Source organism: Tyto alba, unplaced genomic scaffold (genome assembly GCF_018691265.1).
Source record: "Tyto alba isolate M040663 unplaced genomic scaffold, T.alba_DEE_v4.0 Super-Scaffold_6, whole genome shotgun sequence".
In the NCBI taxonomy this organism is placed as follows: Eukaryota; Metazoa; Chordata; class Aves; order Strigiformes; family Tytonidae; genus Tyto; species Tyto alba.
The window spans coordinates 39,501,964-39,521,859 of NW_024881327.1; the positions used below are offsets into that span (position 1 = coordinate 39,501,964).

At 37.0% G+C, this 19,896-nt stretch overlaps 1 protein-coding gene across 3 annotated transcripts in view; it reads right to left on the bottom strand.

Annotated features, from left to right (window-relative positions):
- CPEB2 (cytoplasmic polyadenylation element binding protein 2) overlaps positions 1–19,896 on the bottom strand; it is a 56,821-nt gene that overhangs the window by 2,175 nt on the left and 34,750 nt on the right. For 2 of the 3 annotated variants that reach the window (XM_032984440.2, XM_032984438.2), the window contains 6 exons: positions 19,190–19,360; positions 17,447–17,536; positions 8,943–9,061; positions 8,532–8,646; positions 6,496–6,677; positions 1–1,823 (listed from right to left, as the gene is read on the bottom strand). The exon at positions 1–1,823 is cut by the window's left edge and continues 2,175 nt beyond it. In XM_032984440.2, the coding sequence (XP_032840331.2) occupies positions 1,596–1,823; positions 6,496–6,677; positions 8,532–8,646; positions 8,943–9,061; positions 17,447–17,536; positions 19,190–19,360 (905 nt within the window). In that variant the 3' untranslated portion in view covers positions 1–1,595. The remainder of the gene's footprint in view (positions 1,824–6,495; positions 6,678–8,531; positions 8,647–8,942; positions 9,062–17,446; positions 17,537–19,189; positions 19,361–19,896) is intronic. The other variant, XM_032984439.2, reaches the window with a different exon arrangement.

The following is a 19,896-nucleotide window of genomic DNA, read 5'->3' on the forward strand; positions in this document are numbered from 1 at the left end:
ATTTTCTTTTAGTGTTCAGTTAAATATTGCCTCTGTCTTAACTACGTTTTGTTTTTTTGTTTTTTTTTTTTTTTTTGGTTTTTTTTCAAAATCTGCAAGCAATGTCATTACTAGAACTCCTTCATTAAAATAAAAACACTATCCTTGACTGTCAAATAGCTACTTCTCATGCAACAGTGACCCCAGTTTGACAGAAGACCACAACGCACACAGGTCAAACATGTAAGCAAGGTTTTTTTAAAGCCAAATTTCACTGTTGTCTTAAAGGTAAAATTTAGTTTGTTATGCAACTAGCCGTCTGTATATTACACCTTCTCCATTTTGACTTAGATTTAATTTCTAAAGCATTACGCATTCTTATATAAGTCTATTTTTGTATGCATTTGTCATGGGTTTCACATTTGGTGACTGATTAGCAGTGTGCTGGCCATCTTTGGTTTGTAGAGGAAATCTTAACCATGAACAATCAAGGGGGCTTAAAAGAATTTTTTAAATGCTAGCTTTTTACTCAAACTTGTATCTATACTACATCACGCCACATTAAGTAGAAGCACACATCACAAAATTGCACAGGGATTACAATATTACATCCAGTCTGCATAAAATTGAATTCCACTACTGACCAGGTCACAAAATGGCTGCACTTTCTAGTCTAAAACTAATTTGCATATTGTACACATGTAGGACATTTTTTTACGTCAGTCACAATAATGCATGCAAGTTTGTTTTTTGTAACAAATTTTGTAAATTTGCTCATGCTACCTAGTTTCAAGAGAGCCTTTTTTGAACATCTGCAATAATTCACCTCTTGTTGATTAATAGTTCTAGTGCATGCATATGGTGTATACAGGTAAGTAAACATGCAATTTTTTCACATTCTAAAACTATGGCAGTTTAGGCCATATTGTGCTGCCTGCATTTAATCTGTAATGCAGTGTGTCTTAAACGTTTCAATCCCGTATTAATAGGTGGCATTACACATAACACCTATATAGCAGCAAAGCTAATACAGCTTGTGATTAAAAATGTTTAAAAATAGCTAATAAATCAGATTATCTTGAGGTATTATTTCTTGCAAGTCAAAATGGAGAGCAAAAAATCAACCCTAATTTTTAGTTTATGTATACACTGAAAATAGCAACAACAATAAAAATAAGCTTTTTTGTAGCAGACATATTCCATCTTCACTATTTTGCTACCTTTGGTAAATTACTGGGGCAGATCTTGAAGTTAAAAACCCATGTTTAGAAATAAGTGCACGCTTCACCCACTAAATATAGCAGCAGACTGTGTGCCCCTACGCAAAAACATTCTCATATCTAGTTTTAACTTTACATATAAAAATAACTTGGAGAAAATACAAAAAAACATTTTATTTTAACATGAAAATATCACAAAAATTAGTAAGCCTGAGATGTAGGGTTTTGGTGAAAAACAAGAGGCTTGTAGTGTTTTGGCTGCTGATAAAGATGCATGTATTGATAGCTGGGGTGAAAAGCAGAAGAATGCACTTATTTCTTCTGCATGTCAGTATCTTCAAACACAGTAAGCCACATGCACCCTTCTTTCCTTGTGTAGATGCTGGTTCACCATGTTTAATTCCAGCGGAAGTGGATCTGACGTGGGCGGTCAGCCCCCTCCTTTACCAATGGCTTATGGAATTCACGTCCTGCACGGGAGTGGATATTTGCCCAACAAAACTCACAGTAATACTGCAGGCAAGTGACATTGGCACAAAAGAAAGGAGCAAACTTTCCACCGCATCGTGCACCCTGGCATTCGTCACACATCTGGTCATCCAACACATATGGCTTTACCTCCACCTGTTGGAGTAAAACAGAAACAATTCTAGTTAAAACCTATTCCTACTTAAATTTACATGAGGGCACTTGGGCTTTCTTCTGCTTTAAAAAAATACTGAAACAGAAGCCTGAAATCAGACACACTAACTCCTTTAACTAATCAGTTATTTCTCTTTACCATTTATAATCTACAGATCTATCCATACAGTAAGAAGAACACTTCAAGGTAGATCTCTAGTGGTACACTATATATTTAATAAATAGCTACATGAGAACCTCTCTTTGATTTATTCTGGAAGGAAGTTCTTGACAAATGATAATATGAAAGTATATGTATAAAACAAGCAAACAAGGCCACAGGTCTCCCAACTAATCTCATCAGCACCCGAATGTACCCCAACACGACATCGAATTCTATACTGTTTAGCAAAAAATAATTCAACATACAAGAATGTAACCATTCATACATTAACTTTTTTAAAAAAGTAAGCATAAGTCACTGTATGTACTATTTTGTGTGCAAATTAAAAGTACTTTCTGCAGGCTGGAACATAGACCTTCTAGCACTCCTGTTCCCTGTAAACTCACTCCCTATTTCTGAGAAATGGTCAAATTTGGAGATACAGATTTTGGTCATCTATTACTTTCCCTTTTTGTGTTTGAGCTGTACAGAAATTTGTACTCAATGTATTTCTGAAAATGTTTTCAAAAGAACTTTTTGCAAGTCTACAGACTGCTAGAAGCACCTGTCTAACACAACTTCTTTCTCCCAAGCTCATCTGACTGCCAGAGTGGAAAAGTGGCAGAAGTCCAGGGGTAAATATGCATTATGTCTTTGCGTAACTGAACTGTTCCAGACTGCAATCAGACAGGAAGAACAACTTCATAATAAAACACAAAATGAGTTGACTCCATCATTAAGGAATGTATTGTTGTCTTCCACATTTTCCTCACTTTTAAAGATGGTATTTTCTGCCTTTTGTTAGGAAAAAGAGTTATTTCAGTTCATGCTAAAACTCACTGCTGTATGAGGTCTTTTTCTGAGATACTATTACCTGAGAAGAATGCTACATATAGGCATCAACTTCATGTACTATATTCGGACAGAATATGTCTGAAATAATAAGAACTTTAAAATGCTCTTTTTTCCATTGTGTCTCCATAGGAAAAAATTTACATCCAGCTATCTACCCTGAAGTTTTACAGCAGAATAGTCTTCATGTTCTTAGCTTCAGAAATACACGCCATACTTGACATGTCAAATCCATCTACGTTTGATGCATCTATGCTTCTTCCAGTAATCTATATTCAGTACAAGCTCTACTTCCTATTTCTCTACAACGACCTGCCCTACCACAAATTACACTCAAACTTTACAATAAACAGGTACCTTATGCAGTAACTGTGTTCATGGTTCAGGATTACTAAAAGCATGAAGCAGCATATATTTCAAGCTTCAGTGCAGTAATGCACCAAGATCGGTATGAAGATGATTTCAAATGTATTAGAGAAACACTTTGGGGAATGGAAGCATTACATGAAGTGGATGCAGACTGCTGGCATATGAAAGTTAACAACATTTTAAGGAACTTTTTGGAGCTCAAACTCCAAACGAGTTTCAAGGAAATGTTTGGAGCTGAGCTTTCATATACGATAAAACAGGATGAGGAGCACATTACTGAAGAAAAACATCTGTTAGAGAAACTAAACATATCTACACATCAAAAGAACTGGAGAGAAGCTGCAGAGTGCTTAGGTAAGGAAGAAGTCAAGATCACAAACAATGTTGTTGAGCGACTGTGACACTAAGATTTCCCATTAAGGTAGGAAAAGATATGTGCAAAAAAAATGCTATAAATACTTTGAATTGAAGTTCAGAAGGATGAACAGGTGAACTGCAACATGTAGCAATGAAAAAAGATTTTTACACAGACAAAACTGGTTATGAAAAGAATGTGAAAGGACAGCAGGGCTACAGAACTGGCTATAACTGGTATAGAAAGGCTATGCTAAGGTAAAGGGTAGGAGAACAGCTTGCCTCTAAGATTTCAGTGAAATACGTAATATATTGCTTTACTGGTCAGCATACACACACATCTCAGATGAAAACAGTACCCGAAGTAGGACTACCTTCCTCATTCACACAAACAGTAATTTACAGATTTACCTATGCTCATCTATAAATCAACAGTAATACTGATTTTAGAATATTTTCAGAGCCTGAAAAGGCATTAGTGGAACATGGAACAAAAAACTACTTCTGAAAATAGCTTTTTTCATACTTTCGGAAACAGCTAAGAGTTAAGATGTTCCCTAAAAAGAGTCTGTTCTCTGTTACCCCTTAGCAATGTGTATAACTGGGTTGTATAAATACATATATAATTATATAAATAATAAGGACTGACCATATAATTTAATTAGAGAAGATTATTTAAAAAACAAAGATTAAAAGCCCTCTGAAATCAACAAAAATGTTCATAAACCCTCCACATCACAAGACAAATTTATTAAAATACTTAGATTTGGCACTGCTGTATTTTACAAGTGAAAACTCTCAGGAGTAGCACACATTTTTAAAAATAAGAAAAAACAAGGGTGCTAATAAAAATGCCAAAATTTCAGATTTAAGAGGATACTTGAGTCAAAAAATCAATTTTCAAGCATTAAAGAAAGGACACAAATTGCAACAATCAAAAAAGAAACTGTGATAATTCACATATTTAAAGAGAAAGAATAGATCTTCCTTCCCTCTCTCCAGCAACCTCTCCACCCCATGAACAGCTACCTACAGATACTATTTATAATTGGTTTTTTTTAATTTTCTTTTTCTTTTTTTTTTTTTTTTTTTTTTAAATAGTGATTGAAGAAATCATTTGACTACTGTTTTTAAAAATTAAGTCTCATGGATATAACTCAAATGCTGTGATACTGACATGTAGGATCCGGCGTAGATTTTGTGTTTTTTTTCCCTACCCAAGCTCCAAGAAGCCTGCAGCACATGCCCACTGTTTTACTGGAGATTTACTGCCCTTCCCCTTTAAGTATTTCAGTGTTATATCATACATTAACGAGTTATACCCATTTCTCTGCAAACAGCAAGCACTGCCATTTCAGATGCCTGCTCGGCATCCAAGTTGCTCTTAAAATGTCTGGTGACCTATCATAAAAAAACCCCCAAACAACAAAAAAACCTACCTGAAAGTGCAGCCTTCAAAGGCAGGTTCATGCCTCCCTTTGTCTTATGCAGCGGCACTGCCAGTCTACCATATACTCCTTTACTGCAAAGGACACTCCCATGGGATGAGGAAGACCAAGATAAAATTGTCCCCCAGTTTACAGGGTTTGAGTCCGTATCTCTCACCTTTGAGGGAAAACTAGTTTGGATGGGACTCAGCTGTCCACCTCTAATTTTAAAGTTAGGTCACTGCACAGCCAAATGCACTACAGATGGCTCCTGAAACACACTAAGCTGTATTTGATTCTGAAGCTAAACGACCCATTTAGCATTTAAGGTCAAGTTCTAGATTCTGGCCCTTACTCACATTTTATCCACATACTCAAGTATGTCACAGTGCCAAGGCCATTTTTCCTGTTATGTAATTAGCCAAAAGCTAGAGCTATTAGTGAGTCAGCTGCAAGTCACAAGGACAGCAATCCCACCAGCAAAATGCAGCCGTCCCATCTTAACATGAAGCCTAGTTCACTACCCACATTCAGACCCACTTGTCCTCTGGAAAGGACCATGTTTAGGGATTTCAGTTCACTAGGCAACTGGTATTCAAGAGACAGATGTAAAGCTGAATTACTCTATTTGAAAGGAGAGAAGCACATGCTACCTCCCTACAGCAGACTTTTGCTAAGCGTACTACTTTCTTTTTCTCATGTCTTTCATCTGTCGAGGAGACTGGACCTTGAACTACTTTACTTATTCAACCCTTTTTCCTCTAAGACCTTTTTTTTTTTTTAAAAAAAAAAAAAGAACATCTATTAATACCAGTGTCTAACTCTGCAGCTCTTGACACCAAAACTAATGACACTTAAACCTGACATAATTTAGATGCCAGTTTTCTTTGCTACTCTTGGACTTCTTTCTATACTGACTAGTCTTCTTAGCAAAAGTTAGTTTTGCTTTAGGTAGCAATAAGCATCTGTAGCAACCAGAAATGTACATTGGTAAATACTAGGAAGACTCTCTCAAACAGAAAGGATAAGCCATTTTGTATTTTAGGTATTGAGCTTGATTGATTTTCTAAAGTGCTGAGCACTGACAATTATGGCTAAAATTAAGGGCAGCTACAAATAACAAATCTAATCTGAAACAAAAGAATACTGGCGTTTCCTATGAATAACAGAGGAATTATCACAGTATTTGGTTTCATTAGAACAAGGGAGAGAAAAAGATTTTCGAACCCTTTGCCCATAGACAACAAAACCAGGAACTCCATAACAGAAACAACATATGGTTTAACATATGTCCAAGGAACAAACTGCTGCTCTGTGGAATGCATGTTGTTTGTTTGGGGGCATTCGCAGTTTTAACTCTTGGAACTAGTGGAGTTACGGGAATACTAAAAGAAATGTAGAAGCTGACATGAAAGCCAATCAAATGCAATGTTACCACACCCTGAGAAGTTCCTTTATAGATCACCACTCTTGTATTTATTTATTTTTGTTAATTTCTATAGAGACTTACTCGTTTATCAATATCGCCATGCTGAAGTTGAACAAACCGAGCACTGATGGCAGCAATGTAACTCTGCTGATTGGAAAAAGCAACCCGTCCAGCACCTTTTGGGTATTTCAGCTCAGGGTCAGTATCAATTCCTGCGTAACAAACTCCACCATAGAGACGGTCCATGATCATAGCCAACTCCACTATTAAGAAGCAAAATAATGTTAATTTAACCTGTTGTTACGGTACACACTGTTTATAATATACTTGCATTTAAAAATACTAGACATGTTAATATTTTTTGCAACAGCTGATGTAACGATAACAACAAGAAATATAAAAACATATTAAATAAGCTGTGAAATACTCAGCAGACAGATCTTTCACACTATGGGTACAGACATCCAAGGAACAATGGAACTGTAAATCCTTGCAGTCCTTGATAACCTGGAACTGAAATTCCAGGGCAGTTTTCTTCAGGTGATTACAGCAAAAGACTTTTGGGGCAGGCATGGAATGTAAGCTGTATAAAATAGATCCACATGCCACAAATTCCTTGGTACATGCTCTCTGGCTGTCCTAACACTCTATGTCCTACTTGAATTTAAAGATGTAGTTAGCACCTTCTCATCAGCCACACAGAGCTTGATTATCTCTCCAGTGCTTATGCTTACCCTAGATACTGAAGTTCATAGAAACAAAAATCTCAAATTTTACAGATCAAGTATTTTACCCATCCTCTAGTAATAGTTATACGGAATTCAGTTCTGCTGTTCATTTAGGTGGAAAATATTTTTTTCAGAATTAGTATCCTCTGTATTAGGGTATAAAGGTGTCAGCTGTCACTGGTGTTCAACAGTTGTTTGAGAAGTCTCCTGAAGTTTCACTGCTTTTGTGAAGTCATGATTCTTATTTCCCAATGCCATAAAATTTTCATTTTCACATATACACGGCATTTGAAAGCTAACTGTAAGAATGCATCCATTAAATTTATCACAGACATTCAGCACAGTAATCTGGAGTATTTGGACAGAATTTAGAGAAAAATTAATCTGCAGTTGGAATATACTGTGTTTATGTTCATTTACAGAGCTTGTACTACAGTCCAAAGTACAGTGTTAACAGTAAAATAACAACAAAGCTTGAGCATTGCAGGTCCAAGACAGAAAAATTTAAGATTCTCTATATCCCCAATTTATACTACCACTTCTTGGTTCTCCTACGTCTTCCATCTGAAAGCTCATCTTTCTGTAAGAATAAAATTAATTATAAACTATGGAAGACTAATGAAGCCCAGCAGTCATTCTAATATAAAATGGGATTTGAACCACTGTATGTTATGCTTTACTTCCAACACTCACTTCCACCTACTTGCTAGAAGGCCACAATAAAATAATTGTAAAAGGCTACTGCAGTCAATCTCACAAAGCAGACCATCCAGGCTGTAGATCAACCATTCCACAGCTACAGAAACATTTAATTTTTCCTTCATGCACTCCAACAGGAGTCTAGAAAGAGTCCTGCAATCTCATATAGTGTTGAGCCATACAGACTGTGCCAGCATTTTGAATTTCTTCCTTTTTTCCTATATACCTAACTCCTTCAACTACTCCATTGCCTGCATTTCTGCTTTGACCATACTACCAAGAGTAACTGCAACCTGACAGCAGTAGCAAATACAAACAGAACTCCACATACTCATGGAGCACGCCAGAGAGATTTTCACAGCATTATTTTAAAAACAAACCTTTTTGTGACATAGTTTACACTACAGTTTTGCTAATATGATAAAAATTTTTTCAACAGCTGTAGACATGTAACAGTTTCCAGTAAATCTCAGTGATGAACAGTGATTTATGGCCAAAGCCAGATGAAAACAGTTACTAGAGAAATGTAAGAATACATGAATACTGTACTGTGGTTATAACTATCACAACAGTCTTCTATTTTTACATGTGTATATATAACTATCCATACATAACTATACAAAAGTATGTATGGTTCAAATTATTTCCAGTAATTTCCTATTTTTAAAAATAGCCACAGATTATACTCACCAGCTCTTAATGGTCTAGGGACTCCTCCAACAAAAATTGTTTTTCGAGGATCAAGTGGCTGGGAACCATCCATCACAAAGTCACTATCACTTAGATTCCAGGGACGGATCTGAACCTATTAAATTGGGAAAGAAAACAGTATCCTACCTTAAGTTGCACTGCACTGTGGACATATGTTCATCAGCCTGTATAAACTGTCAGCCAACCATAACCCCATTATCTTAGCATGTCTAGATGCTCTGTTTTAATCCTATTAATTCAAAACACTACAATTTTAAAATCATCCAACTGTTCCAGATGTTGAGCTCTGCCAATGGTAGCTTGCTTTTGATTACTTTCATTGTCATAATTTCAAATGCAGCTTTAGACAGATGGCAGCTATAGCCTGCAGGCCATCTACTGTTTACTTACTGGCTTGTCCTTGATAGTAGGACTGGAAACACATAGATAGAGCTTTCCATCTTCTTCAATGCAGGCATCAATCAGGGCCTGAACTGAACTCTCTTCTTGGAACAGGAGGAACGCATAGCCTGGAAAAAAAGCCAAACCAACCGGCATTTTTTCTCTTATTTTCCTTAATCGTCTCTGCCATTTACTTCTCTGTACAAATGTGCTTACTCCAAAAGAAAAGAAAGTCAAACCAATTCTTTATTATTAGTTATCTTCTTTATGTACTACCTTGCCACGATCAACAGAACTTCTATCCTTAAAATAATTGTCAAAAGAGACTAATAACCCAATAAAAGCAAGCATATCTGCTCTATCATGTACTAAAAGTCTAGGCTGAGCATAATTCATTGGCAGCAACGGACATTATACAATGAAAATCTGACTTGGCACAAAGGACTAATCTCTATTCTAGAGATTAGATCAAAGTACTTTGTTATATAAGTGACCCAGCGAACCTCCCAAACACTACAAGAATAGGAATTAAAATGCTTATTTAATGCTACAGTAAAACCAAACAGTCAGACAAGCGAAGAACCTCACAGGTTAGAATACTTTAAAAGATACAGTATAATGATATATACAGAATTTGTTACTTTACAGATGCCTGATAGCGCAACTAGGGTTGTATTCAAAAACGAACTTTGAAAGGACCATAGATCTACATTTCTTTCTCAGATTACTACCAAGTGTGGAATTTTCGCATGAAGTTATGTTTTATTACTTGGATGCAAAAGTAAATGCTGAAGCAGCTGCTCTAGAGTGAACCTGGCAAGAGGGAGCATAGCTGCTTTACCAAGCCTTTTGGAAATGATAATGTGTTTCTGAGAGAAGCTAGTTAACCACTGGATACTTCTTACTCAAACAGTGTAGGTCATCAAGACAAAGATGGCAGGGCGCAGGGTGAAGAGCATTAAACAATCCATGTGTTAAGAAGAGCGTAAAATTAGAGAAACAAATGCACAACTGATTTTAGATATATAGGAACAAAAGCAGGATTTACAGAAAAAGCTGTAAGGCCTATACTGGTCTTTCTAATAACTTGTACCTCATTTCTTACCGCTCAGACCACGGTCCTATCACAGCTACCTACAAAATACACACGACAAGGTTTTATGTATCCTATATCTTTATGTAAATCTTTCTTAGTTTCTTAACAAATATGCCCTAGGGAATCATTGGGCTTAGGCTGAAGCATTTCCTTGTAAAGTCCATTTTTCAGTGCTGAACTGTATCTTTAAGTTACAACCTGTTTAATTGAAGATTAATGAGTAATTTTTGATTCAAAATCTGTTTTAACGGAGATATCTTTCAGTATCTATCTTAGAATTTAAAATCCGCATATTACCCATGCAAAATTCACTCACTGGATGAGGCCATCTGCAGACTGGCATGGGTAAGTGAGACCAGACCCGTGAAACTGTCCTTACTTGTGTGGAAGCCAGGCACACACACTGTTTGAATAGAGAGCTCAGTACAAGAATGATGGGAGTGCAAAAACTTGAGTGATCAAGGGGAGCAATAAATGCACATGGTATCAACCAAGGGATCAGACATATGAAGTAAGACTCACAGCCACAAGTAAGTAAAGTATTTTGGCAGATGCTGATTTTCCACCAGTTCCTATCTGTGCTGGGTTTCTGTGGTGCTGTTTTTGGTAGCGGGAAAGGGGGCTACAGTGGTTCCCCCTGTGAGAAGCTTCTAGAGGCTCCCCTGGCTCCAAGTCAGACCCGCCTCTGGCCAGGGCCGAGACAACTGGTGATGATGGCTACATCTCTACAATAATGTATTTAAGATGGGGAACCTGAGAGAGGGTTGGGGGGACTTGTGAGGGAGAGTTATGAGAAGGACAAGCCCCCAGGTCAGTGGAAGGAAGGAGGAGAAAGGCAAGGGGGGGTGTTGTGTACACCAGGGGCGAGCCCCCGCCCCGTATCCTGTGGTGAGATGGCAGGGCCACTTCCCTGCCACCCATGGAGGTCTGCAGAGGAACAGAGACAGACCTAAAGCCTGCGGAGGAGCCCACATTGGGACAGGCAGTTGTGCTTAAAGGAAGCCTGGACTATGAAGAGAGAAGCGGCCCTCACTGTTGTAGTTCAGCGCTGGGAGGACTGCAACACGCAGGGGTGACCCACACCGGGTCAGCATGGGAACGGCTGCATCCCATGGGGAGGACTCCCTCTGGAAAAGCTTCATGGACAGGGGAGCCGTGAGGAGCAGGGAGGAATGTGCAGCGTTCACTCCACCTCCCAAGAAGGAAGGAGCGGCGAGCTGACTGTAACCCCCATCCCCTGCACCCTGACCTGCTGGGGGAGGAGGCAGAAAGATGAGGAGCAGAGCTGAGCCTAAGGAGAAGGGAGAGGTGGGGGGAAGGTGTTTTTGGATGTGGTGGTGCTTCTCACTGTCCCAGCTTGTCTGTTAAGTGTTGTCTTTGTTAGCATTTGAATCAGTGATGTTTTTTTCCTGCTCTAAGGAGTCTATCTTTTGCCCATGACCTGAATGAGTAAGCACCCATTCCTGTCCTTATCTGGATTCCTGAGCCTTTTTCCTTAATTTTCTCCTTCCCATTCCTGATGGGAAAAGGGGTGAGTGAATGGCTGTGTGGTACTCAGTTGCTATCTGGACTCAAACCCTGACATTATCCTAAAGCAAATCAAGGGTACTGCCATATAGCTCCTGATACATGAAGATGGTCAGTGTCTCCAAATGATCCACCACCTGTATGTCTGCAGCTATTAATACGCTTAACTATGGCAGCTTGTAAAAAGACAGAAAATTAAAATACAAAAACTTGATGAGGGCACAATTAGGATTACTATATCCTACCACATCTGAAATAAAAGGAATGCAATACTGAAATTATACATTAACACTGCTTTCTCAACGCTATCTGCAAAGCACCTACTCATGTCTAGGTTCATCCCACTTAAAATTAAGCATCAGACAGGCTTGTGCCATGATCTTAGCTGTACTACTCCCCATCTGAAGACACAGAGAAAGTTAGGGTATAGTCTGTACTATCAAATTGGTCTGGCTGTAGTTTTGCTCCAAAGTTCTAGTCCTTCAATGATTTACAATGCATTTGAGTTTGCTCCCCAAGTCTAGCCTGAAGGAAAGTCAGAAGTTGTCTTGAAGAAAACTGGTTAAGAGAAGATAATTTGCTCAGGTCTCATTTTATAGCTATAAGCAGAGACATCCAGTCTGTTCCAAAGAATGCTAGACCTGCACAGTCTGTATACAAACCACTTTCCATCTCTTGCCCAGGATCAGGACACATTTCCTGGCACAAATCAATTATACATTAGCCATAGGCTTCTCCAAAGAACACCAGTTACACAGGCAACCAGCCTGTATTCATTAACTAGAAAGTGCTTGCAAAGGGAAATTACACTCTTATCTTGGGTATTTCATTTAGACATCATAAATTAGGGCTCCTCTTTTTACTACAGCTACTATATGCCAACAACTGTATGGCACAAACTTCATTCTTACCCCTGCTTTCTCAATCTATGCTTTCATTGGATTATTTTCCACCTCAACATCTGTAACTCATGAACTATTATGGATATTTAATGTCTGCAAAGTTAGTATGGTGGTGGTAAGTCATGCTGCACACATCATGAAAAAGATCAAGTGCCTAACTAGTTTTTCTGGAGTAGTACTGAACTACAATCACCATGTGTAACAAAGTACATGTCACAGTGAAACATGGTGGGGAGATAGGATGAAGATTAGGTGGTGTTTTACTGTACTACAAAACACCTTAACTCCCTAGTTCCCTGTTTTTTTTTTTTTGTGTACCACATCAGTCATTTAACAGCTTCACACCCAATAGCAATGTGAGTATGTTTACAATGGAAAAGCAAAGCTACTCTAATAGCTTTCTTTGAAGGAAGCTGCTTCATACCTTTGGGTCATATGTACACCAACAGTAGCAAGTCATGATCAGATATTATTTGCCAAGAGACAAAGCTTGTGTTTTGTACCTATTTCACAAGGTGAAGAGTATTACATGAAACACAGTCTTATAAAAATTTCTTGTTTGTGTGTACCTCTACCAGAATTTATGCCTCCTGTGGGAAAAAGTTTAGGTAACCCCTGTTAGTGTTTATCAGTTGACTGAATTCCTCTGCATAACACTGGAACTATTATTAATACTCCTATTTTCAAAGGCAACCAGTGTGGGTGACTTTGGTAATACTTGTCTTCAGAAAATGATCTGAAATAATAAACAAATCTTTCTGGAGATGGTAACTGGCTTTAGAACTACAACATTCCCTGATATCTAAAGATACTGCATGAGTTATAGTTATCTTTACTCTGTGCTGATATCTCTCTTAATGAAACAAGATGAAGAAATCAAATATTTTTTTTCTTTGTAACGTTCTGGGCCAGTGCTGGAAACAGAAAGCCCATCAGGTAAGTTTGATGAGTCATAGCTATATTATCCAATTAAACTTTTTCTTTTAAATTTATTTATTACATAAAGAACAAATCAAAAGCAAAGCATTGTAGACTAGATTCACACTGGTAGCTAACACAACTTTCTGATCGAGGTACAATTTCTTTATTTCATAGTAATATGAAAGTTTATCAGAAGGAAAAAGGATGCTGCTTTTGCTATGTAGAAATCAGAGAGCAGCTTTAAGGTCTGTCAAACTCCAGTTAACTCCTATCACTAGTGGCTTAGAGAAGGAGTCAAGAAAATTAGCGCAAGCCAGCATAGCACTGTCCGTGACAGTCAGTACAGCTGTATTTTGTTTTGGGGTTGGTTCCTCTACTGTCCTGACAAACTCTCACCAGTGGAGTGCAGTTCTTGCCCACAGAATCCTGCACCTTATCTTAAATCAGAAAGAATCACTGTAAACTGCAGGTTAATACAGACAATGGATCTACATCGGGTGATGGGAATAATTTACGTTTGGGAAGGATACAAAACATTTAATCTGTTCCTCTTTAAAGAGAACTCATCACCATATAATTAAATTTAATCTTTAAAACATAACTCTTTCACTTGCTCTGTTTAGTCATCTTTGATGGAGAATTAACTCCAAAATACACTTGAAGTGAAAAAAATGTAGGCTGAAACAACTGTAAAGTAGCTATTAGCTGAGGTACTTTTGAGTAGGTGGGGTGCGGGATTCACTTTAAGATCCAAACATCTATTTTCATATTTCTGCAGTGACTGCGTTTAAGCTTCTACTGTAGTACAGAGATCCAGTTAATGTAGTTAGTGGTGACTGGACAGTTACTCAGCTGACCGAGTGGGACACAGAGGTGTCCAGCACCATTTATCCTCTGTAAGACTTGGCCTAACCTTCAGCTGGTGCTCCAGAATGGTGCAGGGCATCAACAGGTACCATACATCACATTTCCAAGGACTGTGTAAATCTTTTAGATATCCTTGGTTTGGGTAAATGAATCAAGTGTAATGTGCTTATGTTCCAGTGACCTGAATAGCCCTCTATACTCCACTGACTGTACTGGTCAGATCCCCATTGATTAAAGGAAGCTTAGTTACTAATCACACATGAAGCCATCTACAGTTACTTGCCTGAATCCAGAGTTCAATCCTACCCAGTGTGATCAAGTAAGCTGGTAACAAGTTAAACAGAACTTGGATGGACCTGGGATTTTGCTTCTTAAACTAGAAAGAACATTTTCAACCTATTTTTTTCAGTCAGTCCTAAGTTAGCAGTTAAGAACCTTGAATAAATGATGTTACTGCACAACTGCTGTGATAGAAGGCAATAGAAACACCCAGACAATTAGAGAAGACTGGGGATACTATCTTATTTAAATCAGATTATCCTCTGATACGAGCTATAAATAGTACAGAGCACACAAACAAACAGGCATATTTTGAAAGGCCTTCTTTGGATTTGCATATCCTCACGGCACCACTTCTTTGAGAGCTTCATTATCATAAGGAGGAGTCCTCACCTCAGCAAGTTGCTTTGGACATGTGTATTGTTTCATAAGTAAGTATATTTGCCAACTATGTAATAACAGGAGTTATGATAAACAGTGGCAATTCAGAAAGGAAAAAATTCTCCATTACAGTTGGCAGATCACATACAAACTTTGTACTTTGATCTTAACAGAATAATTCTTTTCTGCTTCAGAACAGGGTTTGATTGTAAGATTAGTGTGAAGTTTTAAAAATTACTTTTTTCTTTGGGCCTAATTTTGTGGTGAACCAATGCAAAATATAATTAGTTAAGAAGAAGCAGTTGGGTGTTTCTCAGGAGGGAGGCAGCCAGCCTTAATGGACCAGGACACTTTCTGCATTTCTTCATGCAAGGAAATACTTATGAACTTGGCCTTTCCTCAGGACTTTCTGTAAGCAGAGAGTCTGGAAGGAACCACAGCCTGGAAAACTGAATGAGGAAAAAAACAAAAAACCAAAACCAAAACAAACACCACCACCCCCAACAACAACAAAAACAAACAAACAAACAAACAAAAAAACAACAAAGAAAAACCACAAAAACACCCCAAAAAACAACACACCCCACAGGCTGTATCTCTTCATCACAGAGAAGCCTATTATGTAAATCAGTCCAGAACTGAATAGTTCCGAGGTGTCTTTGGAAAGTAATACCATATCAAATCTCTAATGAGACTGAACAAACAAAAATATATACACTGAATTGACTCCATGCAGAGTAACAAATTAGAAAGTGGACATTAAGAGTAAGAAAAAAAAAGAACTCCTTGGGTTAATATAGTATTTTAGATTTCTAATCATTGATCAGTCTCAAAGCTTTCTTAGTATTTGTCCTATCTCTAGCAGTTTCAGTCATCTTATTAAATATAGGTATACAGGGTTCTTGCCTGCACACAAGTAATACTTAAGACAGACAATTTTTTAAGAAATTCTTCTACAAAATAATCATAGGCCATATCTATTGCACTTTAAAAAACAGATATAAACATGGTAATATTCAGCAGTTAACAGCAAGCTGTATTTCCAGAGCATCTACAAAGAGAAACCTGTACTGTATTTTAAATGTTAGGCTACATTACAAAACAATATTGAATAATGTAGTAAACTGAAAACTACAATAAAGTTTTAAGGTTGAAGAACAGTAAGTGCTATTAAATTTCAAATAAGGATCAGTTAATCATGGGAAATCAACCTAACACTTAGCTTGCAAGTTTTTACTGAATTCATTAGATCAACACATTGAAGTTCTTCAATTTGTATCCTCTGCTTTTAAGAAGCTCTGCTTACCATACAGATTTCGTAATTTATTTTTTTTTTAACTGTGGTAATTATAAATATTCCAAATATATCAAAAAGCTTTATTAAATAATTAAGATGTTCAGATGCTAAGACAAAACTTTCTTCTTGGAAATGAATGCCGGAATCCATTTCTTTCAGGTTAAGAATATATTGCATCTTCTCTTTTCTATATATTCATTAGACTGAGATGCATGTTCCTCAAAGAATTCCTCAAGAATTTCTGTCAGTGATTTATGATGAGAAATGCACTCCTTAGGATAATCAAATTTAACTTAACAGTAGCTTTGTGTGTCAGGTTGACAAAAAAGCCAAAGTCTCTTTGTTTGTCTTAGAATTTCCATGTAGTGTTCGTAAATACTATTCAAATACTTTCAATTCCGTTTCCCACTCTTTAAAGGACCCGTCTGGGATAATAATCCTGTCTTTTCCCCAGCACAGATGGTCGGATAAATAAATAGAGACTCAGTTTGTAAAGGCACTATACCTACTTTTGTCACTTCCAGGGAAGGAATGAATTGCTGCATTCTCTACAAAATGAATAATGTCCGCATTGTTTCATACCTGGATCAGATTTTTGCATTTACTTTATATGTACTAATACATGATTGTACATGCACACAGATACGCTACATAATTTAACTGATGTACTGAATGGCTTTTCTAACACTTTGTAAGTGATATTAAAAAATCTAGTCTAACAGCAACACTAGAAATAGTTTAAAATCAGTATTTAGTAATTTACCAAAAAAGATAATTACTGCTTCAATAGGAAGTTCACATTCTAAAACTGAAACAAACATAACACTGATTATCTCAGTCAGATATCCAAATGCATCCTTCTGAATCCTGCCTGTAACTCTGAAAATTTTTATCTAAGATTTAGTCTCAAAAATTTGACCAAATTCCAGTTTTGGAAAACAGAGATGTAAATACAGAATTTAGGATTAATGACACATACAACTATGTAATGCTGATCTGATATATTGGAAATCAGAATATGGAAGATCCTTCAGGAGTCCATCACTGAACCAGGTACAATACTAAAACAACACTATCAGGTTTTAGACTTGGTATGTAAAAGAACCATGTCTGAATGTGCATTGAAACTGTAGAATTAACTGTTCACAGGGATTGTAAATTATACCCTTTAGAAAAAGATAAGACCATTTCCCAGAGTAAGATTTTCACTCAGTGACAAGTCAAGACCTTCCAACTCTCTTACCTTTTGGTGGAAAATAGGACTTGCTTTCTGCTTTGTGAGGCCAGTCTACTACCAAAGGCCCAAATCGTCTGAAGCTAGCAGTAATTTCATCTAAAAACAGGTATAACAGTTGCAATTAAAATAAATTACATAACTCAATGAAAAACTACTGCCAAGCAAAGATCTTTGTTTCTAGCAAAGCTTGATCTTTAATGGGAAAAAAAGGAACAAAATTTCCAACTTTCATGAATAAAAAACTAAACAGACACATCTTCCAAAGTGTTAATATTTACACAATATATTTCTGGTGATTTTAAGCTTATGTTTGTTTTTTTATTACTTAACAGGAGCATTTCAGAAGCATAAGAACAACCAAAGGCAGTGGTGAAAACTGGTGTGATACTTCCTTAAACTCAGAATCTGGTTTGCATGCAATCAAAACAATTTACTGTTTAGTGATATTTGATTAGTATCTACATACAAAGTACTGTTCAGAGGTTCGTAGGTAGATATTCATTTAGTAAGTACCACCACAAATAACATGCTACTAGTTTCCAGCAGATACCATTCACAAATCAGGTACAGAAATTTAAAACTGCCTATTTAGAGGTGCTTCTAACATAACCATGAATAGTCCTGTTGCAAGATGTGCTACGCCCCCTGCACAACTTTGTGATGTCTTGCTACCCCAGTCACTCCTCCTTGACATTGACTTCAAGAACCTTGGCCATGGGGAAAAAATTAAAGTGCCCTAACATCTACAAGAGCAACAACTCATCAAATAGAAATATGCTCCATTTCTTTCAGTCGCATCCTGCCATCAGCATATAAACAGGCAGGCAAGAAAATATATTTCCATGTATCTTTGTTTATCATTTATATTAAAGGCAACAGTGCATATTTGAATTAGAAGCTAAAGTGCATCAAAAAAAGCTGAACTATATTAAAATAAGACCCTCAGTACATTGCAGAAGAGCATCACAACGAAGATGAAACGCAAACATTTTTTCCTGTGTCTTTCCATGTCTGAAAGTTAATTAACCACAGTCAGCTTTGTTTGCAAGTTACTCTAGCATTACAATGAACCTTGTAAAGGGACTTCTGTTTATGTTACAAAGCTATCACGTAATTTACATTTATCTGCACAGGAGAAACCTAATATTAAACAGCACGATTACTTCAAACCAACACTATTGTACAAAGCAATTCCAACTGCATCACGTAACAATCTGAGCTTCTGTGGTACATTCTATGTTCAATGCATCACAGAGTGCTCTGCCACTTGACCTTCCTCTACCTTAGTTTCTCTCTTTACGAACAGGAATAATATTAACCTTTCTAAACCACTTCTGAGATCTTCAGGTAATGGTAAAATAGAATTTGAAATTCAATTACTAACAGAAGTTTTCCATGAATAGAGAATAAAGCAGGCACAGATAGAGGACACTATGAAGGGCTAAGATGTATTTGAAAGGAATATGCAAGGTAAGCAGGAACACAAATTCCAGGCATCATATGCAACTCTACAGTCTGCAAGTACGGAATCGGAGACAACTGAACGATCTCAAACCCAAAAGAGATGGATGACATCAAATGATAAAGCTCAACATATCCATCAACTCTCATAAAAATTATATATAGTTGTAACCTTTGACACCACATTATTATTTTGCTAGGTAGACTATTACTACTCCTTCATTTATGTTTTTAAAAATCTTTCTCTCTCCCTCCAAACTTAGCTTGCTTAGTTTTCAGACAGCTCACCTTCATCAATATCTGGTGGAAGACCTCCAACAAACACCTTCCGAGAGAAACGCTCAATTCGTTCTCCATTCTGATGAGCTGAATAGCAGGTAGGTGAATTCAAGACTCCAACTTGATCACTATGACCATCGTCTAGCAAACCATCATCTATTGGGAAGAGGGAAGAACGGCCTTAAAAAGAAAAGATAATAATATACATTAAATAATTTTGTGGCAGTACATGGTTATGTAATTTTAGGGAATGGGGGAACAGCAGTCTGGAAAGTAAAAAATAAAATACCAAGATATTAAAAAAGTACAAATTAGTTCAAAGAAAAATCCAGGAAATGAAAAATGTATTAAACTTCAAAAAGGAAATTCAGGATTGCAAGCTGACATCAGTGTAAGCATAATACTTCATACTACATTGTATTATAGTTACTCTGCTGCATCCAGTAGCAAAGTAGTAATTTGTTTATAAATAAAGGCTGCTATTTATGAAGAGCTCGTATTAAGGACTGCTTAAGTGAGCTTCATTAGTATGCCTTTGGTTTAGCTTCAAGTTAAATTCGCAACTTCCATCACCGGAATGACTACTGCATGTATAAAAACATTATAATTTAATTCAGAGGGAAACAGAAAAATCATGTACACAGTAAGAAGTTTCAAACCGATGTGTTTTCTCCTCTCTTTTAAAGGTATCTGATGCTCATAACGTAAGAACAGAT